This window comes from Lemur catta, chromosome 1 (assembly GCF_020740605.2).
Source record: "Lemur catta isolate mLemCat1 chromosome 1, mLemCat1.pri, whole genome shotgun sequence".
In the NCBI taxonomy this organism is placed as follows: domain Eukaryota; kingdom Metazoa; phylum Chordata; class Mammalia; order Primates; family Lemuridae; genus Lemur; species Lemur catta.
The window spans coordinates 122,007,918-122,034,148 of record NC_059128.1 but is presented as its reverse complement, the minus strand read 5'-3'; the positions used below and the strand labels follow the sequence as shown (position 1 = coordinate 122,034,148).

The 26,231-nt window shown below is 35.3% G+C and overlaps 1 protein-coding gene across 9 annotated transcripts in view; it reads right to left on the bottom strand.

Annotated features, from left to right (window-relative positions):
• ARHGAP12 (Rho GTPase activating protein 12) overlaps positions 1-26,231 on the bottom strand; it is a 117,790-nt gene that overhangs the window by 51,674 nt on the left and 39,885 nt on the right. For 8 of the 9 annotated variants that reach the window (XM_045554177.1, XM_045554122.1, XM_045554142.1 and 5 more), the window contains exon 4: positions 1,850-2,128. The exons of the other annotated variant lie outside the window; for it this stretch is intronic. In XM_045554177.1, the coding sequence (XP_045410133.1) occupies positions 1,850-2,128 (279 nt within the window). The remainder of the gene's footprint in view (positions 1-1,849; positions 2,129-26,231) is intronic. 9 annotated transcript variants of the gene reach the window in all.

Below are 26,231 nucleotides of genomic sequence, written 5' to 3'. Positions count from 1 at the left end.
ACTGGAGACTCCCCAACAAGCAGGTGACACAGATCACCATTAAAGGCAAGTTCAAAATGCCTTGCAAGTGTGAGAAAATTATTTCTAACCTAGAATTCTATATCCTGGCATGCTCTCAATTAAATATAAGAGAAGACTACAGATACTTTCATACACACACAGTCTCAACTTTACTCCCATACACAACTTTTCTCAAGAAGTTACTGGAAGATGTGCTCCAGCCACTTTGGAAATATTTATTTTTATACAATTTTTGCAGAGACTAGCAGTGTAAGCTAAGGCATATATACAAATCACTCTTGTCTATTTATTAAAATACAAAGCTAAGAAAATGTTAAAAGTTCCTGTGTATACTTTAAATTCCTTCAAGTTAGGCTATAATTTAGTCTTTTTCTTAATTCTCCCAAATTATAAGACTTTATTATTGATACACAGGATAGTTTATTTTCAAATCTTCTGTATGTACAATTCAAATAAAATTTTCCTAACTTTCTTATTATAGTTAAACATGAACCATTTCTCTATTTTTGGTTCTCACTTGAACACTAAAAGTACAAGCTGCTACCTAACCAAAGCTGTAAATAACCAACTGAAAAATAGGATAAGAAGGGGGCCAGGGGTTATTAACTACAAAAACTTTTAGGGCCTGCAAAACACAGGATGTGTTACCTGATTTTTCCAGCTCCTATCTACCTGGAGCTCTGCTTTTATTTTGTACAAGGCAGCTGCTTTCCATAAAAGCAGAGTGTCCTATGCAGGTGAAGAGCCTCCAGTCTACCAACAGCAGGAGTTCACTCCCTTCCATCAATCGTACCTAAACTTCTCCTGCACATCTAAATAGCCCAAGGCCTCTCCAGACCACTGAGATGAGTGTTTCTCAAGTTATAGCTGGCCAATTCACTGTACCACCTTGCAAGAGGTATGGAGGAAGGTGAAACTAGAGGGGAGGAAAATAGTATTAATACTTGTTAGAGAAAATAATGATTTGGGTTTTTTTTTTTTTTGAGAGACAGTCTCCCTCCATTGCCCTGGCTATACTGCAGTGGCATCATCATAACTCACAGCAACCTCAAACTCCTGGGCTCAAGGGATCCTCCTGCCTCAGCCTCCCGAGTAGCTGGGATTAACAGGGGTGCACCACCATGTCTGGCTAATTTTTCTATTTTTACTAGAGATCGGGGTCTTTCTCTTGCTCAGACTGGTCTCAAACTCCTGACCTCACACAATACTCCCACCTTGGCCTCCCAGAGTGCTAGGATTACAGGCATGGGCCACCTCGCCCAGCCCAAAAATAATGATTTTAAAGTGAACTGTAAGATTTACAGAATGATACAATTATAGCAAAGGAATTATAATTGCTTCCCTTACATAGAAATAAAAAATTGATCCTGTATGTCTGACTGACAGAGAGAAAAACTGAGAAGTAGCTTGGTAGCCATACTAAGCCAATAGAGAAAAATATCTGTTTTAATTAGTTAAATAATTTTGTTTCCGTTTATTTGGCTAGGTCACATCCTATATTTTCTTTCCTTCTTTTTCTAAAAGATGTAACTGGCTTGTGCAATAACAATAATGGAATTAGTATCTTCTAATTCATAAGGAAACACACTGGCACTAGACAACTTTAATACAGTTCTGGAACTAGCAGGCACACTACAGGGTTAGCTACTATTAATATAATAAAGCTAGCATTAATATAATAAAGCTTAGAAAGAATTTTTAGCATCTTAGAGATTCAAATATTCTACCATGCTGATACCAAGAAATAAACCTATTCACCTGTTTTGCTTATGAATAATGAAAAGAGAAAATTTGGTAACTTGCAGGTTGATTCCTTAACTACTCATACCTCTTGATCTCCTGAACTGTGGAAATCTCCCAGACTTTGGAAATCTTTGCTTATGCTTGCATCCCGAGCCCAACGAGGTGGTTTCCAAGTTCTTTCCTGTGTTCCTCTATTATAGTAGTAACAACGCCCTGAACTGTCTTTATGAGTTTCCCATTCTCCATTAATCTGAATTGCTGGGCTCCCAGGAAGTGGGGGAAGAGCAGACTGGGATATTTTCAGTTCCTGTAGATTAGCATAGACTGGAGAATCTGGCCTTCCTTGATTTGGAGGTGTAGTTGCCTGTGAAATAAAAATTTTAAAATTTCAGGTTTAAACTGGCATAACAGTTTTATGTTAAAATTAAACAAAACAGGACAATTTAGAAACATACATACTATTTTAAAACATTTATACAAGTGTATATATTAAGGAAATAATGATTTAACAGTTTTAATATTTATAGTTTGACTGAAAAATAACTTGAAAACTTCAAATAGAATTCAAAGTGTGCTTAACACTTTACTTGAAAGAACACTTGACTAGAAGCAAGAGTTGTGGGTTCTAGTTCAAGATCTGGTACTAACAAGTTGTATGACATTGGAAAAGATCTCTCTACCTCTCTGAAATTGAAACTTTTAATCTCTGTAAATGAGGAAACTGAACTAAACCACCAAGGTGTTCTTTGGCTCTCAAATTCTACAATTTTAGGCATTTTTTAAAATATGAAAGTCTCACACAACTGGTTGAGCTTTTTATTCAGAAAACTATCAAAAGAAAGATTTTATATGCTAAGCTCTAATATTAAAATGAAGAATATAAGTGAAACATAAAAGAGAAATAATACGTTAAGAATTTACTATATTCTATTTCTTCAGGAAGTAAATTCTTAGCTTAAGTATTATTTTTTGGTGGCTATAAACAAATCATTATAATAGCTCAAATATAATTTCTCAGTGGCTATAAACAAATTGTTTAATCGCTTCCTAGTTTCCTTATTTGTGAATTTTCTAACAGTGGGGAAAAAAATTAGCAGTAACTCTGATTTACATATTTAATCTTAAACTACAGCTTTACTTTTATTTTTAAATGTCTCACTAGATGTCAGTCAAGAGCAAACACTTCATATCCTTTCCATAAGGACACTGGAAACTGTATTGAGTTACACAGAATTCCAGTTTCTGAAGAAAAAAGCACACATCTGAAAACACCTGTTTATATTATGTATTCATATTTGTTTATCTATCTTCCTTCTACAACAGAGTTTCTCAAGCTTGGCTCAACTGGCGTTTTGAGACAGCTACTCCTTTGTTGTGAGAGCTGTCCTGTGCACAGCGGGATAGCAACCAGCTTCCTGGCCACCACCCACCGGACGACAGTACCACACACACTGGTACATGCACAGCCACCTCCATGATGGCGACCAGAAAGTCTCTGGATGTTATCAAATGCCTCCTGGGAGCAAAACTGTCCCCGGTTCAGAAACTCTGCTTTATCACGTAAACCCTAGAGTTATATCCAGATGTTCAATTACTTTTGTAATGTATCCAGAGTTTTATGAATGCTTAAAAATATCAACTAAAAAAGGGGAATGTGAATGGAAACAAATTAAAGTACTTCAACCTTTAAAAACAGTATTTGCCTATACACTAATTTGAGTGAGTCTAAATCACAGAATACGCTTTAAAAGAAAAAACGGTAAAAATAACCCAAACATGAATACATGTTTGTAAAAATGGTTACCTTTGGTCTTTTTACACATGGTAGCTATGCAAGTACTTGTATTCAATAATGCAAATTACACTATTTTCCTAAAACTGTTAGCTTCAAATTTATTTATTTATTTTATTTTTTTTGAGACAGAGTCTTGTCCTGTTGCTCGGTCTAGAGTGCCATGGCATCGGCCTAGCTCACCGCAACCTCAAACTCCTGGGCTCAAGTGATTCTCCTGCCTCAGCCTCCCAAGTAGCTGGGACTACAGGCATGCGCCACCATGCCCAGCTAATTTTTTCTATTTTTAGCAGAGACGGGGTCTCCCTCTTGCTCAGGCTGGTCTCAAACTTCTGAGCTCAAGCGATCCTCCTGCCTCGGCCTCCCAGAGTGCGGGGATTACAGGTGTGAGCCACCGCCCGGCCTGTTAGCTTCAAGCTTAGACTACCCCCAAGCAGCATTTTTCCCTGAAGAAAATCTATCCATGAAGACAGATATCCATTTATTTCTCCTACAGACTAATTCCATATCCTAGTGAATTAGTCATAACAACGCTTCTCTGACAAAAAACAAATTGCAAACAATTCTATATGGTAATTCTTAGAACGCTGTCTAGAGAATATTTATTCCACAAGTATTAAAGAAGGTCTTACTTTACACCTGATACTTGACTAGAACTTGGGGAAATAAAGATACCAAGAAATAGCCATTTTCTAAATCATGTTTGTGAACAAATTCTACTAAATATTTAAGAAACAACTAATTCTTATTGTTTAAACAGCTCAAATTTAAAGTTTTTTCAACTGAAAAAAAATTGAAATACTTCAGCCTTCAGCACAGTCTATAAGGCTAGCATAATTCTGAAACAAAAGCAGAGAAGAATTAAATGAAAGGACACTATGAACATATCTCACTTATAATTATAGACAAAAATATCCTTTATAAAACATTAGCAATCAAATCCAGCACTACATTAAATAAATCAGGGAAAAGATGTGATGTTAAGAAAAATCTATCTTTAGGAAATCTCATTCTGTAATTCTTTAGATTTACAGATTAATATGATCATCTCTACAGACACCAAGAAGCATTTGATAAAATTCAACACAGATTGAGGATAAAGCTCTTAGCAAGTTAGGAATAGGTGATGCTTCCTATTTAAAAATTTCACTTTTTAAAATTATTAATATTTAAACATTCATAGTTAACAAGACAGATGAAAAGCACTTTCATTAAAGTCAAGAATAAATACTAAGATGCCAACTATCAGTGCTTCCACTCAACACTGTATTGGAGGCCCTAACCAATGTACTAAGACATGGAAAATAAACTTATAAACACAAAGAAGGAAAAAAACCCTGCAATTTAAAATAACCAATAGTTAAAAACCCAAGTCCATGAAAGCTACTGAGAGATTAATAAATTGGCCAGATACATGATCATCTAATCCACTTCCCATACATGAGCAACAACAAATTAGAAGATATAACAGAAAAAAAAATCGTATTCATAATAAGAAAAGAATTGTTAAACATTTACAAATAAGCCTTAAAAGAAACGTACAAAATCAAATGAGAATATCTGTAAACTTTCCTTGGGTACCTAAAATGAAACTTAATAAACCTTTGTTCCTAAATGAAAAAACTAGGTTTTATAAACATGTTAATTCTCTAAAAATTAACATATAAATGTAATGCAATATTCAGCAGGCAGTATAATTAGTACACATAGTAGCACTTCATGACATTTGTTGAAGGAATGAACAAACATGAACAAAAGTATGCAAACGCAAACCCTTGAATAAAAGCAAAATTAAGGACTTGAAACTGGTTAGATGTGACAGAGAGAGAAAACACTAGGAAAACATCTGAGTTTCTAGTTTGGAAAAAAGGATGGACAGCTGTGTTCTTACTTAAAATAGAAACTATCTACAAATGAGTTGAGCACTGTGTACTCAGCTAGGTGCTTAGGTTACAAATACAAATTTTTAAAAATTCATCTCTTCTAGGACCTCAGAATACAGTAAAGAAAAGTGAAACAAACAGATCATTTAAATGCATAACAGACATAATATTAGAGCTACACGTGCATAGGACACTATGGGAGCAAAAGGAAGAGACCTAGAAATAAGTGACTAAGCCTTAGAAACAAATAAGTAAGAGTTAGCCATAAGAGTTGGGGAGACAGGAGGCAGCAAGAACAGAGCTGGGCAACAGTGTGGTACTGTCTGTGATGCTGACTCACGGAGTATGCACAAGGAGCAGAAAGAGAAAGACCTAAGGAGAAGCAAATGACAGAACAAAGAGACTTGTTAAAAAGAACAGATGTTATCCAGCAGCATTTAGGGAACTACTGAAGACTTGAAGCCAGAAAATACATTCTGATTTAAATTTTTAAAATATTATACATTTTAGAGGGATACAATTAGGAGGCTGGTACAATTGTACAGACAGAAGATGAAGAGAGCTGCAACAGGACAAGACCGTAGGAACGGAGAAGCACGGACAGACTCAAGAAACAATCAGGTTAATGTGTAAATTGATGTTTATTTATAAAGTATAGCTTGCTTTTGTTGTGTGTGTGTTTTTTTACTATAGATCAATGTCAAGATGAAAAAAAGGACAGAAAGAGAGGCAAAAAGGAGGTCCCCTTCAATTGTATTAGGTTGATAAGCCTTTTGAAAATCCAAGTGGCAATACTAATAGATTGTTGGATATGTAGATTGAGAACTCAGTACAGAAATAAAGGCTAAAAATACAAATGTTAAAGCCATCAGTATATAGGTGGGGCCAATAACTTAAAGTATGCACAATAAGAGGAGGAAGAAAGAAAATCCTGAAAAATATTGAGCAGTTGCTTTATGAATTAAAATGAGAATATAGGTTTAAAGTTAGCATATGGTCTAGCAATGGTGACATCTATTGCTATTATAATTATTATTATTGCAATTAATATGACTAAAGGACCAGACTAAGTGAACGAAACAGAAAGGAAAGTCAGAAATAGTAGGTCTACCAGGAAAAGGTGGTAGCTGAAAGTCAAGAAGGAAATTTTCGGCTGGGCATGGTGGCTCACGCCTGTAATCCTAGTACTCTGGGAGGCCGAGGCGGGAGGATCGCTCAAGGTCAGGAGTTCGAGACCAGCCTGAGCAAGAGCGAGACGCCATCTCTACTAAAAAATAGAAAGAAATTATCTGGATAACTAAAAATATACAGAAAAAATTAGCTCGGCATGATGGTGGCAAGTGCCTGTAGTCCCAGCTACTCGGGAGGCTGAGGCAGTAGGATCGCTTGAGCCCAGGAGTTTGAGGTTGCTGTGAGCTAGGCTGACATCACGGCACTCTAGCCCTGGCAACATAGTGAGACTCTGTCTCAAAAAACAAAAAAAAAAAGAAAATTTTCAAGCAAAAGGGAACTTAACAGTATCAAATCCAAAGACTTCAATATAGGGGCTCTGAAGCAATCCATTCACTTCAATTAAGAAGTTATTTAAAAACTTCACCTATCAGTCATGAGGATCTGAGATTACATTCCTGCCATAAACAATTAGAAAAGTGAATAAAACACAGGAAATAAGTATTTTGAAGCACTGTACAACAAGCAGTGCTGTAATCCACCAGAGAAAGGAGACAAGCTGAATCCTACTACTATCCTTTGTGCCTGGAGGCAGTTTGCAGAAATCAGTCCAGCAAGGGGAACAGGAGAGTCTAGCGAGCTCAGTGAGTGGGCAGGACAAAGGTTTGTGTTTATTATTTAAATTAACACTGGGAATAATAAAAAAATGAAAATAATTATAAATATCAAATATTGAGAAGAGACAAAAAAGGAGAAGCGAATTGTTTCCTAATTTTTTTTGAATCAGGGAATCTTCAAAGTTGGATGGCATTCTTCAAAATTCATAAACCAAGAAATAGAGGTATGAGTTATGTCTGAAATCTAAGATTTAACAGTAATTCTAAGTAGAAGCACAGAGAGTTAGAAGAAGTTTATTGACAATGAAAGGTAAAACTTTAGTTTGAAGTAGAAATAAGAACCTTGTATTTGGTTTTGTTTTGTTTTTTGTTTTTGTTTTGTTTTTTTGAGACAGAGTCTCGCTCTGTTGCCCAGGCTAGAGTGCCATGGCGTCAGCCTAGCTCACAGCAACCTCAAACTCCTGGGCTCAAGCCATCCTTCTGCCTCAGGCTCCCAAGTAGCTGAGACTACAGGCATGTGCTACCATGCCCGGCTAATTTTTTTTCTATATGTATTTTTAGCTGTCCAGATAATTTCTTTATTTTTAGTAGAGATGGAGTCTCGCTCTTGCTCAGGCTGGTCTTGAACTCCTGACCTTAAGCGATCCTCCCGCCTCGGCCTCCCAGAGTGCTAGGATTACAGGCGTGAGCCACGGCGCCAGGCCTAGAACCTTGTTTTTTATAAATAAATTAACTCCATACTTAAAATCAGCTTAAATCTTCAATTTCCAAAGTATGTGGAAAGAGGACATAAAAGGACTCAGTATTTGTAAATACTCTGATCTCTGGCAAAAACAAACTATATGTTTACTATTAACTGCCCCAATGACTGGGAAAATTTAAGGGAATTACCATTCATGGATTATCAAAAATTTTCCTCAAGAAATCCTAAAAATATAAGTTCTTGGTATGAAAAAAAACACTATAAAATATCAAACTAATTTTTACATATACAGAAAATACATATTAACTATAACAAGGGATGGTTAAGTAATATGCATCATTTTGTCTAGTGAAGCAAAAATATGTTTTTTTTTAAACATATACTCTCAATGCTGGTGAAGGTGGGCTGTAACAACGCAAGTTTACTGCTGGTAACTTTGATTAGCAGAACCTTTATGGAAAACAGTTTAGCAATATGTTTCAAGAGCTTTTAAAAATGTTTTTAGGACCCTTAGCAAAGGAGGAAAAGGTCCTAGATATGGAAAAACACTTTCCTAACAAAGATGTTCATTCCAGTGTTATTTATCAGAAACAAATCAGAAACAATCTTTAAACATCTAACAACAAAGGGAAGGTTAAGTAAATTATGATCCAATAGATGCGGCAATACTATACGAACACTGAAAATGCTATGAATGATTTCTCAACAACACAATAAAAAATTTATATAGGGTTAAGAGTAAGAAAAGTGGAAGAAAAATCTATACAGTAAAGTTCCAATTAAAATGTTAAAGAAAACAACTAAAACATTATCGGTTTTCTCTGGATAATAGTATTAGGTATTTTTTTTCTATGTACTTTATTTCCCAATTTCATTGTAGTAAGAATTATCACGTTTAAAGTTTGATTGAGGACAAGAATCTGGGGCAAGATAGGTTTGTGCCTAGTCCACTGGACCCATTAAAAGTGACAACAATAGCACTGACACTATATAAACTAGTATTTCTTCAAGGGTGGTCAAGGATTCATCTATATCAGAATCGTCTGATGGTATTTATAAAAATTCTTGAGCCTTATCCCAGAGTTACTGGGGGTGGAGAGTAGTATCATATGTGGTATTTATGTAAACTATTATTCAAAAGGCACTGATAAAAAACTCAGTCTTCCTTAGTGGACGTAGGGCAAACTAGTCCCCTTGGTCCAATAAATTTGTATTATAAAAAACATAAATACGTAAAGACAATTCTTAAAGTCCATACCACCAGTTGCTTCTTACTCTGCAGATGAGTCAAAGAAGGAAGAGTTAATAAATAAGCAACAAAAAGTACTTCCAATATATGAATCAAATAAAAGTTAGTTTTCTAATATTTGTAAGAACAACCTTGCTCATGAATTGTCACCAGCAAAAATAAATGGGTTTTTCATACTAAAAAAAAAAAAAACTCTCTAAAAGGAGAACAAAAAAACAAAGTTAATTTTATGGGCTATATCTGTTATTAATTAACAACTGAATTGGGATCGGTACCTCTGCACATGACCCAATTTTATATTTAAAAAAAGACTTGGCCTGTTCCACTTTATCTATAGACAGACTAAAATAATCCTTCCATTATCCACTGAAGGGAAAAACTGGGGAACCACATATATAAAAAGATATAGATATATTTAGATTCTACCTGCATCCTTACTTTACTAATACCAAAAATATTGACATTTGTCCTCTTTTACTTTTAACATTAGTTCAAGAATTGCTTTTATAATAAACTTCAGAGAATGGCAGAATCCATATTAACAAAGGAGCTATACCTCTTGCTTTTTAATTAGTTATATACCTCACTATAAAGACAGGATTACATTTATATTACTGAATAGTATACATTCAGCGTATAATGATACCTTTGATTTAGATTTATGGAAGAAAAAAATGTACTGAAGTATCAGGCTCCAAAATTGAATTTAAATTATTTTTTTAAATCTACTTTAATTCATACAGGAAAAAAAAACATTTACGTGTCCTTGTAATTTAGCTGCTTAAACAAACTCTGCTTTACCATAATTGTTTATCATTAGAATATTGGGCCAGTTACCATAGTAGAGGATAAAAAAGAAAAAATTGGCCAACAAGCTAATATTTGGCTAAAATGGGATTCTGATTTCTTTAGTTTCATAACTAAAAGTTGCATATCAATTTTAACTGGAAAATGTAACTTTCTAAAGTTATCTTTTTCACTTAAAGACAAATTTGAGAAAAACCATACTATCCTTTGTTTAACAATTTTGAAATGTAAAAACTTACAAATGCTAATGTTCGTATCTTAAAAGCATTAAATGCATTGTGATTCCAAGCTTACAGAGTATACTGACATCTCCAATGGTTTACCTACTAGGTTATTAAGTATGAAATGTCTGATTTCCTTAAGTACCAAGTCTGACAGTTGGTGTCTCCTGACATTTCACTTTGACACTTCTTGTTTTATTTTTATTGTGAAAGTACATTCTTAGTCTTTCAAACACATGTTTTGGCTTGTGATTTATCTTTCAATTTTTTTTTTTAGAGCAATTTTTGTGAAACCATGGATAAGTCAAAAATTCGTGTTATTTTCTAATATGAGTTCCGTCATGGCACAGACAGCCTGAAATAGCAACAAAGTGTTTGGGAAGGATGTGGCTAATGAATGCACAGTACGTTGATGGTTTGAGAGGTTCTGTTCTGGTGATTTTAACCTTGAAAATGAGCCAGATGGGTGACCCGAGACCAAGGTGAATAATGATGAGCTGAAAGCTGTAGGGAAAGCGAATCCTTCGCAGCCTACATGTGAATTAGCAGCAAGGTTTGACGTTACTGTTCCAACACTATTGAAACAAATGGGCAAGGTAAAGAAGTTGGATAGATGGGTACCGCATGAATTAAACAAGTGTCAGAGGAGACATCATCTCGAAGCTTGGCTTTCTTTGTTGTCACGATATAAAGTTGAACCATTTCTACACTGTATTGTTACATGTGAAGAAAATGGATCCTTGACAATTGCAAGTGTTCAGCACAATGGTTGGATAAAGATGAAGTGCTGAAATACAGTCCCAAACCGAATATTCATCAAAAAAAAGCTAATGGTGTCTGTTTGGTGGTCCAGGGCTGGTATTATCCACTACAGCTTCATGAAACCTGGTCAAATTGACTACAGCGGACACCCAATTGGTTGCAACCAATTGGATGAAATGATGAGGATGCTTGCACTTAGGCACCCAAGATTGGTCACTAGAGACAGGCCAATCCTCTTGTGAGACAACACTTGACCACATGTCACACAAACAATGCTCCTCAAACTACAGAGGCTGGACTTGGAAACTCTCTGTCATCCACCGTATTCACCAGACCTTGTACCCACTGACTACCAACCACTTCTTCCAGGCTTTGGACCACCACTAGCAGGGAAAAATATTCAATTCTCAACAAGCTGTAGAAAACAGTTTTTCACAATTTCATCGCCACTCGCTCTCTAGGCTTCTTTGCTGCTGGCATAAACAAGCTACCATTATGATGGCAAAACTGTGTCAATAGTTTAGGTGCATACTTTGATTAATTGTACTGCTTGTTTGAGGTACAATAAACTACACTTTTGATTCAAAATCAGACATTTCATATTTAATGACCCAGTATTTACTAAAATTTAAGTAATAATCATGAGCGAGGCATGAGATAAAAATAGGACAGTCCCCGTCCTAAGGAGCCAACAGTTTAGTAGAGAGGAAGAGACCAGCACAGCTAAGTGCGACGGAGAGAAGTGTGTACAGAATGCTCTGGGGGCACAAAAAATCCCAGCACTGAAGAGGGAGAAGAGGTGAGACCCTTCAAGAAAAGGTTCACAACAGACGTTTAACTGGGTCTTGAAAGGAAAGTAGGAGTAAGCCAAGAGAAGTACACGCAATACCTATTTTTCCTGACATAACACAAAGTGGAAAGCAGCCTTTCAATAAGGAAACATAACTGGTAACCAAGTGAATTCAGTATTGTGGTATCTTTAATAAGTATCAGTTTTCACAGTGAAACACATGCTTTTCCTTAGTGATTTTTTGGAAATGGTTTTATAGTTACTGTAACTCAAGGCTGCTCAACTACTATAAGGTTGGATACCTTATATTCAAATACTAAAACCTGTTAGCCCCCCACCTTGCAACAGCTTGTTTCTGTCCTCTCGCTTTCATCACCTCAGCTACAGTCTAAACCCCCTAGACACCATCACAGCTCCGTCGTCATTTCTCCCTCCTTCCCTGACACAGACAATAATAAAGCAGGTCTCAAGTGGAAAAGCTGTGAGGTCTGACAAATGCTTATTTCTAGAAAGCCATACACAAACATACTGATGAAGCCAATGACGGTGTTACCAACATTCATTAACAGCTGCGGACTGACGGCAGTGCAGTGGTGCCACACCATAAACTACTGATACAACCACTGGTAGCTAATCACTATCTATGCCTAGAGGGTGGACAGGTAAGAGCTGACAGCACAGTGAAAAGCCCTGGGTAACGGGTATGGGAGCGCATAACTAGGAGTGTATCACAGGTAAAAGATTTGCCAAAAAGGAGCAAAAGACAAATTTCTCCTTCAAGATCAAGCCCACACCTCCCCAATCTGATTTTTTTTCGTGCCCTCACAGGCATCCTCTCCTCAGCCTTGCTACTCCGTTGCTCATATGACACTGCACTCTAATCCCAGATTTACCTGTGTGCCTTTCCTTCTAGAACTCAGTTCTCTTTCAGGCAGAAATGCCTGTCTTGTTTGTCTCTCCATCTTCAGAGCCTGCACAAATAAGCACTCAGTATGTTCCTGCGTGAAAATTACTTTTATACAACCAAAGGAGTTATCCTGAATTCCATACGCTAAAGTTAATTCTCTACTCGTGTTTTTTATAGTCTCCTGGGAAATTTTACCTAATTCTATTGCTTCAGTAAAACCAAGCTTTCTCCCTCAAACATCCACCTCTCTTCCTGAGCTGCAGACATGCATTCTGAAAGCCTGACCAGCATGGATACTCAACATAGACCTCAAACTCAGTACATCCTCTGCCTCAACCTTCATCCATTATAAACTTACACAGTCGCCAGTTCAAATAGCAGTACCACCAAGATACTACTCAATCAGGTATCTCAAAGTCATCTGTGTCTCCTCTCCATACCCCAACAAAGTACTAGTAATTCTCCATCCTACTATATCTTGAACTCCTTCCTCCTATCCCAAGATGACTACCTTAGTCTAGGTGCTCTTACTTTCTTTTCTTTTTTTTCTTCCCCCAGACAGAGTCTCACACTGTGGCCTGGGCTGGAGTCCAGTAGCCTCCTCAGAGCTCATAGCAGCCTCCTCAGAGCTCACAGCAGCCTCCTCAGAGCTCATAGCAGCCTCCTCAGAGCTCACAGCAGCCTCCTCAGAGCTCACAGCAGCCTCAGACTCCTGGGCTCAAGCGATCCCCGTGCCTCAGCCTCCCCAGTAGCTGGGACTACAGGCCTGCGCCACCATGCCCGCCTCTTCCTTTCTTTTGCTTCACGGCTGAAATCGACTGTGAGGAACTACTGTCTCCTCACTCCCATTTCTCTGCCTTGTCCAATTGACTTTCCGTAGCACCAGTAGTTATTCTCTAAAAGCACAAGTCTGATCTTGTTACTCATCTGCTTAAAAACATCAATGAAAATTTCATTAACTGTAAAAAAAAAGTCTAGAAACAGAATTTAAGGCTCTTAAACACTCCGGACCCAAACAATCTTCTCTGCTTCATTTGTTGCCATTAGCCCTATGTTCTGCGCTCCAAAAACCCCATGTGCTACTCAACAGTTCTACTATTTAATGTCATCCTATTTTTCTACCACACCTTCAACTCTTTACATTATCCCTCCATCTGAAATATCCCATCTACAACCACCAATTAGCAAACCACACGCAAACCACAAAGAGCTAACAAACTCTTTGAAACGCTCCCCTATTCCCCAAAGGCAGAATTCATAGGATTCCTGTGCATCTAGAGCAGCACTGTTCAACCAAAATATAATATGAGTCAGGTATGTAATTTAAAATTTAAATTTTCTTTGAGGTTTCTAGTAGCCACATTAAAAGGTAAAAAGAAAAAAAAGGATAAAAGTGACTTCTCATAATATATTTAACCCAATATATCCAAATTATCATTTCACCATATAATCACCATGAACATTATTGACACATTTTATATTTTTGGACTATTTTCAAAATCCAATGTATATTTTATAGCACATCTCAATTCAGATCCTAAATTTTCATCATAAATACTTTATCTGTATTTAGGTTTCTTAAAATTTACAGTTTAGAAAGTAATTCACATACCCAAATTATTCCAAACATTCTCAAAAGTTTCCCAATAAATGAATCCATTTATTAGTTTTAAAATTTTAACTTATATTAATTAAATAAAATGAAAAATTGAGTTCTTCAGTCTCACTAGCCTCACCCAAGTGCTTATGCCCACACAGGGGTGGTGGCCAGCGGCTATGGGAACGGACAGCACCAATCTGCAGCACTTTGTACTCACCGGCACGGCTGCCTCCATCAGACTACGTTATCATTAATTGCTATTTTTCTGTCTCTCCCACTGAACTGTAAGCCTCTTAAGAGTTAAGAACAAGACTATGTCTTAATCATCATGCATTCTCAAAGTCTAGAAACAAATGATAAAGACCCCTTCTCCAGCCCTCAAGCAAACTCTGACAATTCTTTTCTTTTTTTCTCAGGAACTGCTTTCCCAATCCATAGATAGCCTAGTTCAAGAAGTAGAAAGGTAAATGAGATAGCTGCTCATCATGCATTGATGAAAACTCACTATTAATCTGTGTTAAAAGTATTCATCCAGATATGGCTGTCCTTCTTGGTCAGTAAAGCAAACAAAATTCTTCAATAGGCCATTAGGCCGAGATAGCAAGACTTAGTTACCATTTTATGCTGAGGAAGCAACACCCAATGACCTGGTACCCTGCCATTCATCATTACAAATCTCTCTCTCTGGGGACTTGAATGGTAACTCTATCATCAGCATTCAGAGAATGACTAAAGAATACTGTGTCACTGAAATTTCTAGAGATTAAAAAGTTAATGATACAATTACAAATGAAAAAAATACATGTGTGTTCACTTGTTGAACGCATACACAACAGGAACAAGTCTAAGTTTAGAAGAAGCTAAGGTTTCAGGCGGCAGCAAAAAATTATGAATTTCAAAAAGATACAAAATTAAACCATAGTTTTATGGTACACATTTAAGTGGCTACTATACTATCCTTTCTCTCTCTCATTTTCTGATAACTAAGTATTCATTTTTTGTTTTTTTTTTAATTTCAGAAGAGTCTGAAATAAAAATTACCACCCAAGGTAAAGAATTTATAAATTGTCACTTCAAATGAACATAGTAAATGGGTTTCTACCTTGCCCCACGTACCAATTCATTAACAAGTCTACATGAGAACAACATAACACAGCTGCTTGGGTGATCTATTATTATATTAAATCCAATCTCAGTATGTAGTTACAAGTTTTCAAGCATTATTCCTTTAAAACTGTCTTTAAAACCTTATGTCTATCACAAAAAAATAAAAAATAGGTGATTTTCCATCATTTTAATGGTCATTTTACACCAAAGCAAGAAATACTTAAGCCTTGAATTCCTTAAACAAAAGACATTCAAAATAGGTATTTTGACATATATAGTATGAATCTACAATTGTAAAAAATATACATACATACATACATGTGTGCAAAATAACAGATGATGATATGTAATCTTCAGTAACTTATTTCTGAGTCATGGAATTATGGCAGGGTGTTTTTTTGTTTGTTTATCTGTACTTTCTAATTTATTCTACAAAGAACACATTTATTTTGAAACAAGATTTAAAAGAAAAAAGACAACTATTTGTGGAAGAGAAAGTGCCATTAGTTTTAAACCCATGTAACAATGCTAGAGTATCCTGACGAAATTCTATAGCTAAGCTATAAAGGCACAGAACACTTAGGATATCGATGGAGCTCAATATTTAAAACTTCATGTTTACCCAGAAAATACAGAGTAGCCAGGAGGAAGGGCTCGCCCAAGGTCATAGATGATTCTGGCTTCATTCTAAGCCAGAAATGTAGTCACTGAGATAAGAATTATTAATATAATCCCCATAACAAGCCACAACACAAAGGATACAGTTCCCATGAGCAAGTTTTCCCAACTGCTAATGGGTAAGAAAAGGCAGGGTAGGGCAGGATGGGTGAGGTAGGATAGGATTGTTCTATAATAACAGTGGTCAAGAGTCTACCACCCTTTTGATTGAGCAGTTCATCCTAAAGTTCTATAAACTAAGGCCCGTCCAAGGCACTAATCATTCCCAGCCCTTCTCTTTAAAAAAAAACTAGTGACAAAATATACATAAAATTTACCATTTTAGTCACTTTTATATGTACAACTCAGTGGCATTAAGTACACTCTTACTGCTGTCAACCATTACCACCATCCATCGCCAGTGCTTTTTGTATCTTACAAAACTCAAAGTCCATATTCACTAAACAGTAACTACCCCCCCCTCCCTCCGGCCCCTGGCAACCACCATTCTACTTTCTGTCTCTATGAATCTGGTTACTCTGGGTGCCTCATAAGTGGAATCATACAGTATTGATCCTTTTATGACTAGCTTGTTTCACTTAGCATGATGTTCTCACGATTCACCCATATTGTATCATGTGTCAGAATTTCCTTTTTAAGTCTGAGTAATACTCCATTCCACATTTTATTAATGTATTCATCTGTTGATGGATATTTTGGGTTGCTTCCACCTTTTGGCTATAGTGAATAGTACTCCTATGAACATGGGTGTACAAATATCTCTTTGACTTCCTGCTTTCAATTCTTTTGGGTATATACCCCAGAGCCCTTCTCTTTTTAAACTCAAATAAAATTTACCTTTAGCTTTAAAGGTCATCATTTAAAAATAAGTGGAAAATAACATGTTTTCTAACTTCCCAACATCTTATACATGCACTGAAGACCATTAATCCAAAAGAGAAGGGGAAAAAAAAAAAATCAATGAGCAGTTAAGTTTAAGCAATCTAATTTAGTTCATTTATACCTCTTTATATATTCCCATCCTCAGGAGAGAAATACATAATATTTCAAAGTGCAGGAAACAAAAATCCACTCAATAATATATTCCGGCTCTATACAGAGTTAGTGCTAGTCAAATCTGCAGTTTGTTTTCCCAGGTCTTTAGTCTGCTTTTTAGGGCACTTTGAACCTCTCTTCCTAAACCAGCTCTTAGTTCATAATTTTTAGAAAGGTTCTAAAATGTCAAAAGATATGTGCTCCATAAGTTAAATTAACTCCTGATCTTCATCTAAAGACTCACTATCCTGTTCCAAGGATCACCTGAGACAAGTGTGGGCTCCTTTCGGTTCCAAAATCAGTTATTTATATGCTTGTTCCTTTTTATCAGGTATCTGAACATTCACAGAAATCAAACAGACAAATGAGAAAATCTGTGGCAGAGATCTAAATTCAGTTAGGATTTACTGACTTCTTGCCCAGCATTTCCTTGAGGGACACTGCTGCTCTTTAGAATGAGACATACTGAAAGTGGCACTGAAAGTGCTTCCTTTTAATAGAATAAAGTAATACTCACAGGAAGGAACTAGTCTGGTTGTCAGTTTTCAGTCTTCATACTCTATTTTAGTGAATACACTAACATAAAAACTGTATACATACCAATAATAACATGTGAGAACAAGTAATTGTTATAAAAGTATCTGTAACATTTTTCTAATTATATATAGTTACTAGAGGAAGGCTGACGTTTATCGATTCCCATTTTAAGTCTTTAAATCTGAAGCTGAAAAGTTAAAAAGATCCCACTCCTTCCCACTTGACTGTGTCTAAAGAACAGCTGTATAGTAAGTTATTGTAACTGATAAACAGATTGTTTTCTCCACAACTCATTTTAATTGCATGAGCAAAATTGTCAATGAAGAGCAAATTACTTTAACTGAACAATAGATGATTTTTCTATAAAAACAACAAATTCTAATTCCTACATTAATGTTACATTACTTGAGTGTTGAGCAATACCATTCACATGATGTGGGTGCTTAACAATGCTGTTCAAAATAAGCATGATAAAATAAAGAAAATCTGATATACTTAAATTTTAAAACCATATTTTCCTGACTAGAAGTGATTAAGCTGCACAAAATGATATTAAATTGTGAAATATAGATACAAAAGGCAAAAAAGTAACATTTAAAAAAAAAACTGTGAAGTAGAGAATAGGATTAAAAAGAAAAAAAAACAAAACACCACCACTATAGTTTTCACTGATGCCCTGAATGAAGCTGTGACCCTAACAGGTGCCAGTGGTGACCTTTCACACCGAATTCTCCACTTTCAAATGTGTTGTACTTCCATATTTCATGCTGAAACTCCTAAACCTCCTTTAATAAATAAAATCTGAACTGTTTTATACCAGCTAATCAACTTTGTGAGCAATCACATAATAGACATTTCTGTTTCAGAAGCTTCAGATATCTGTATAGCAGTGCTTCTGCAACTTTGTATTTGAGTATTTTATTGTATTTTACACTTTATTAAAATGAGGCAAAAAGTGAAAAACTTTTAAAAGTACAGCAGTTCCCTATCTTCCCTTGTAGTATAAAGATAAGCAAACTATGGTCCAAATCCAGCCTGCTGCCTGTTTTTGCACATAAAGTTTTATGGAAACACAGCCATGCTCCTTTGTTTCCATATTGGCTGTGGCTGCTCTTACGCTACAATGGCAGAGGTTGAATACTTGCAACAGAGACCACATGGCTCACAAAGCCTAAAATATTTACCATCTGGTTCTTCAGAGAAAATGTTTGCCAACCTCTGTGAAAAAGCTCTCCCCATTTTAAGCTAGATTTTGTTAAAACCAAGTACCTAAGAATTAGATGAATATGTACAGTACTTTGTTCTTCCCAAGTAAGTGCTTCAAGTAATTACAAAATTTCCATCCTTTCAACATTCCCACTCTATTAATATAACCTCAGAAAGGATGAAGAGAAAATGAAATCTTCTTCAGCTACAGAAAAACAGAATTTAGGCCGGGTGTGGTGGCTCACATCTGTAATCCCAGCACTTTGGGAGGCTGAGGTGGGAGGATCACTTGAGCCCAGAAATTCAAGACCAGCCTGAGCAACATAGCAAGACCCTATCTCTACAACAAATAAAAAAAAATAGCAAGGCATGGTGGCACACAGCTATAGTCCCAGCTGAGGCAAGAGGATTGCTTGAGCCCTCGAGGCTGCAGTGAACTATGATCGCATCATTGTATTACAGCCTAGGAGACAGAGTGAAATTAAAAAACAGAACTTGGGTTAAAATGTCACTTTTATAATAACAGTGAGTTTCAACTGTTTCAATTTACATGTAAGTTTTATTATCTATTTAAAATACAATAAATTTCTCTTGTTTAACTATAGAAATTGGCTGGGCATGGTGGCTCATGCCTGTAATCCTAGCACTTTGGGAGGCCAAGGCAGGAGGACTGCTTGGGACCAGGAGTTTGAAACCAGCCTGAGGAAGAATGAGACCCTGTCTCTATAAAAAATAGAAATATTAGCCAGGTATGGTGGAGCGTACCTGTAGTCCCAGCTACTTGGGAGACTGAAGCAGGAGGATCACTTGAGCCCAGGAGTTTGAGGTTGCAGTGAGTTGTGATGAGGCCACTGCACTATAGCCCAGGGGACAAAGAAAGACCTTATCTCAAAAAAAAAAAAAAAAAAAAGAAAGAAAGAAAGAAAGAAAGAAAAAGAAAGAAACTACAAAAATAATTATCACAAACAACTTGAGTGGTTTTCTTTAAAAAGGGAAAATTTTATTTTAAAAAATGTAACTTTATTAGTAACTGGCTCAAGTCAAATAGACACAAAAATTAAATGTAGAATTTTTACCTTTAATAACTGTTTAACTTATTTAACTTAATCTTCCCCAAACATTTTTCCTCTGACCTTAAATTTTACATTATTTATTGCCTCATCCTACTAATTAACTACATCCTAACAAATCACCTAATATGCTCACACTTGGCTCCAGTTTAAAAAAAAAAAAAAAAAAAGTCAATACTATCCAGTGATCCCCAACCTTTTTGTCACCAGGGACCATTTTCATGGAAGACAATTTTTCCACAAACCAGGGATGGGGGGATGGTTTCAGGATGATTCAAGCACATTACATTTATTGTGTACTTTATTTCTATTACTACATTGTAAATTTTATGCAATAATTATACAACTTACCATAGGTTGGGGATGCCTGCATAGACTTTCAGGCTGGCCCTAAGCTGGCAATTTTTAAATTAAATAAATCCTGTAACTAATATCGTCACTACCTACATTGCTAGAATCCTATTGGAATATCCTATATATTCCAAGTTCCTTGATGGTTATAGTGATGGGTCCTACATTCTTTACAAGGTTTCTGGCCATTATCTGCAGGTACTTTTAACCAGCCCCAGCAGTCAGGGAATGTCCAGTTAAATTAAAATTTTTTCCCATAAGGAAATAATAAGGAAGCAACAGAAATAATACACTGTTCTATTTAGGGATGTGGTATTCAGTCCTAAGCATGGCTCTGCTAAAGATAAACTCTTTGTTCATCATCATATTCCTAGAATCTTACACAACACAAGGTACACAGCTGCTGCTCAACATTGATTTAATGAATACATGAATAAATTAATTATTCAAATAAGCCTGAGGTCATAGTTTTTGCTTTGTTTTTTTCCACTGGTGTTTTTCTTCTCCTTTCCAAATAAAAAAATGATTAAAATATTTAACAAATATGTATGAAAAAAATATACAATGGTTCTCTGAAAGTCCCTAGTTCAAGTTGGGTATTCAAAAACTTTTGTTTAATTTGATGGGTTCAAACTTTTCTGAAATAAAGGGAAGACACGGTAGATTCTATTTTCAAACACCCTGTCTTGTTATGGTCTCAGAAAAATGCTTACCTAGAATACATAGCCTTATATTCACTTCATGTAAAATAATCATATATATATAACATGTTTGTATCTGTATCAAACTATCCCCAGTAATTAAGTCAGGTCAATAATTGTATTTCTATAATTTTTATATTTATACATTCACTTGCTAAGTAAATCATACTTCCTAAGTAAATAATAAAACAGGTTTTAGCTCTTTTTACTTTCTCTTATTTTTAATTAAAGTATCAAAAAATAAATAGCTCTATCTGAAAGCCTGAGATCAAGCATCAAGAGTACATCTATACATAACAATAGTAACCACTTATGCAGAATATTTTGTGGACCAGGCACTATTCTAAGCACTTCTATTAATTCATTTAATCTTCATCAAAACCATATGACATAGGTATTACTACTTTTCCCATTTTACAGATGAGGAGATAGTTCCAGAAACATTCAGTTGCTTGTCTAGGCTCAGACAACTAGAACTGATCAATCTTGACTCTGAACAGAGGCAACCTGATTCCAGAATCCTTGCTCTTTGCCTCCTTTATACTACGCTACCTCTACACTTTATATAAAAATTGATATTTAACATTCAATTTTTACAGAAAGAAACCAATTATAAGCTATAGAAAGTAAACCATGCCAAAATTCAAGTCTTCTTTGGATGTACATTACAGACTGAACTAGAAAAAAGGACTTGAGCTAGTGAATAAAATAATGTTCCTGCTTGAGCATGTACAGATTAATTAGGGAAGTAAAACTGAGAAGTCCTATTCTTTAATGTCCAGGTCTTTTGATTCCACTAGTTGCCACTTATTCATTCAAGTAATGTTCACTATGTCCCTGATGGGATAGGAAAAAGTAACAGACACAATCTCTGTTCTTGAGACGCTTTGCAACCCATACGTGGAAAGCAATACCCAAAACAGTCAAGTATACGTCCCAAACTTTACATCATGAGTTCCAAAAAAAAAAAAAACCCGAAAACCTGTATCGTATCAGTTTTCCATAAGAATATTAAAATTGACAAAGAACTAACCATCAAATATAACATAAATGTAATGATCAATATCATGTTAAAAAAAATAAAAACTTGCCTAAAGCAGTAACATTGTACCTATAGGCTGAAAAACAGGAATAAATGTCCTGGGCCTACCTATGTTTAAAAGGCCCAACACAGCATGCAAAATACATAAAGCATACACCCAAACAAATCAATTCTAAACCAATATGCAAACTATACATTTATTTTCAGACTTTTTGCTCGCTGCCTCAAAAGTTAAAAAAATCTCTTTTGCGTGGTCTCAAATATAAATCCACAAAGTTTTGAACTTTTCCTTTCAATGAAATTTCCTTTAGCAATAACAGAACAGTTAATATTTATTAAGCATTTACTCCAAGGCACTTAACTAACTTATCTTGCTAATCGTCTCAATGCCCAGGAATTAATTTATTCCTCTTCATGAGGAAGTTGTTAACCACGATTCAAAACCACGTCTATTTGATTCCAAAGTCCAGGCTATTACACACTACCTATATTGTCCCTACCAAGTACTAAAAGCATTAGTAATCATTTGTTAGAGCTGTGTTTTAAAAATACTTTTGTTACCACAGTATAAAATATTTTCATAACTGGTACATGAAGAATACTCTAAGAGTTTACAGAATAGTAGAAGTGTTTCAAATTTAGAGAGTAGGAAAAACAAAATTTTTGTTTAGATGTATTTTTTTAATCAGATGAAAAGAAACCAAGAATAAACATCTACATTTTAAATATCATACTTGCCAGAGCCTACTTAGCCAAAACTGATACCTGGAATTTTTCAGTATTTCCATTATAGACAAATTAGGCAAATGATAGCTAATAGTATAATTATTTTTCTTCTCCAAAAGTAACATTGAGCATGTCCTGAAGACACTACAAACTAGCAAATATAATACTGTAGAGAGAAGTAATAGTAAAAATAATGACTACAAAAGTCTGATTTTTCAAAGAAAGGGTTAATAATCTTTCATGTGCTACTTTTGCTAATGCTGGAGAGTGGACTTAAATACACAAAACTATGTGCTCATTAAGCATAAAAACTATGTGAGACTTTGCATTTTATCTGGCACACAGAAAGCCTTTCATAAGTGACAAACAAAAAATAAATATTGGATATCCCTGTCTTACCAAGGGAAATTCAACTAGGCAAAAAATTCTGTCCCCCAGGAAAAGTGATTGAGGTTTCACTACATTAAGAAATATTTACTCTCTTAAGACTTACATTAATTATCCCCTTGCCAAAACTTGCTTCAAATTTTAGTTCAACAAGCTAAATAGATAAAACGAAAGAAACAGTGTCAATTCACCTAATATCGAAGTATTGAAAACAGTTCTCTAATTAAGTTATATCTCACACTGCATGTTATGCCCGAAGAACAACCCATACAATAGGATAGACTTTTTTTTTCAAGCTTTCCATTTTCCAAATTCAGCACACACACAAAAAAAAAAGTCTGACCAGAAACTACGAAAGATCTTTCTTTCCTCTTTCCATCCTTACTAGAAATATAAGTCTTTCACTTCTTGTCATTCTTATTTTTGCATAGTCAAGGTTTTCACATACTGAAACTATTTTTGCATTGTGCTTTCCTTGCAAGAATGTGACTTTATGTATAATTTTAAAAATATGTATAAACTAATTCTATGCTGAAAATTTTCTAGTACTCAAATGTTACTATAGTTTATAATATTGCATATATGTTTACACCAAAAATTTGAATTAAATTCTATGTATAATTAAAAGACCACTACTGGCTGGGCACGGTGTCTTACACCTATAATCCTAGCACTCTGGGAGGCTGAGGTGGGAGGATCACTTGAGCTCAGGAGTTCAAGACCAGCCTAAGCAAGAGCAAGACCTCCATCTCTACTAAAAATAGAAAAATCAGCCAGGCACCATGACATGTGCCTGTAGTCCCAGCTACAAGGGAGCTGAGGCAGGAGGATCGCTTGAGCCCAGGGGTCTGCGGTTGCAGTGAGCTATGACGATGCCACTGCACTCTACCTGGGGCAACAGAGTGAGACAGTCTAAAAAAAAAATTAAATTAAATTAAAATAAAAAAGACCACTACTATCCAAATTAACTGACAAAGATATAACAAAGAATTCATCTACAAGTTGCCTCTGTAACTGTAAGAGTTTACATTTAATTAAATTTAAAAGTATTTGATCGAATTTTAAAACATTTTATCACAATTTTTATTATCATCAATTAACATCTACTCTGAATCTACTACATGAAAGTATTAAATTCTAAGGAGAATAATCTTGCAAGGCCCCAATCAAATGCCCTTTTCACCTAGCCAAATGTAGATCCTGTCACCAAAACAGCAATTCTTAAACGTTTTTGTCTCAGAGCCCCTTTACGCTCTTAAAAATTGCTTAGGACTGCAAAGAACTTTTGTCTATGTGGTTTATATCTACTGATATTTAGTATTAGAAATTAAAACCAAAAAATTTTTAAATTATTAATTCATTTAAAAATAATAAACCCTTTACATGTTAACATACATACATATCTCTGAAAAAGTGATTAATCTCCACCCCCGAAAAGTGTCAGTGAGAAAAATGACACTGTTTTACATTTTTACAAATCTCTTTATTGTCTATATCCTCACACCTGCTTCTATATTCAATCTGCCACAATATGCTGTTTTGGTTCCAGTACATAAACAGTGGCCTTACACAGACATATAGATGGAAAAGGGCGAAGTACTTTAATGGCCTTTTCATATAAATGTGAACCTTCTTCTCTGACACTCCACCAAAATTCTACAGTGGTAGTTTCTTAAAGATTAGTTGCAATGTGGAATCTAAAAATCGTATCAATTAACTATTCATACTTTGTCCCATTAAAATCCCCTGGTCTATCTTGCACTTTAAATGGCTCTCTTACCCATCATACACTGATCATTTGAAAAATATTCATTCACTGAGTTATGTTTTATCAATCAAATGTTGATACATTTCATTATACCAGATGAAAAAATGAAAAACAAAACAAAAACCTTTATATCTCCACTGCTTTCCTCAGGAACGTCTTGAGATTAAGAAGCTCTAAGCTCACAGTAGCAAATCCAAGTTTTCAAAATTCCAATTTTCACAAGAAATTTTGAATTTTATCATTTGCAACAAAAACCAATTGTTTTCTTTAAAGTGATGGGCTTACTTTGTTCATTTTTGAGAAAATGTCTAATGTCCTAATAAGAATAGTCAGTTTTTCAAGGAAAAATTATGAAAAAAGTGAGACAACTCACAACTCAATCAAACAAGAGTGTCAGAATTTTACTGTAATTGTTTTTAAGTAGACTCTGAAGTTCTAAGCACTCCTCTGACTTCTTAAACTAGGAATATGAAACTATTTCTTCAATGTTAAGAAGAGAATATCACTACCTACATTACAAAGCAGCTGTGAGGCAATAGCACATGCAAGTACCTATTCCAGTGCTGGACATGTGGAAGATGCTTAACCATGAGTGAAGATGCTTCACGCTCCTCTATGATATGTTACTTTAATGAATCCCCTCTAGTTTTTTTCTTTTTCTGCCTCCTCATAAAAGCCAAGTTGTACCTCCTGCTTCACCTACTTTTCAACAACTTTAAGTTACCGAATTCCACTCTGTTATGCTGTAGAAAACAGGTAAGTAAGTAGCATTCAACCATAGGTTACAAAAAGAGGGCTTCAGAAATGGAGAATCTTTCGCAGATTCTAAGACACTCATCTTTCTGATTTAGAAGCCTATTCCTATACCTCTTTAACCAACCTACATTCATGATTTTTCAAAACTCTGATCTTCAGTGTTATTATACCAGGCTACAAAATAATTCTTGTGGTAAAATTATTTGAGCAGTCATTCTGAATTTAAACCATCTGTCTGGCATTTGCTGAAGCAACTGCTAAGGATATTCTATGCATACAGATGAGATTTTTCTCAACAAAAATGCAAAAATGTTTCCACATCTGTTGTTTTTGTTGATATGTCACCTAGATTAGCAAATTCTTCCCTAGAAAGAAAACAGGGTGAAAACACAGAACATTTTTAATGTACACATTTTTTAATGACTCTATTAAGATTATGCCAGCTTTTCAACCATATTTTCTACTGGCTGCTCTCCTGTGTATATACATATACACATGCAGACAAAGAGAACTTCTGATACCCCAATCAACTGACATTGTGACTTCCATCTTTAAAATATTTTTTTTAAATCATAGATTTAAGTGCATGAATATTCCAGTTT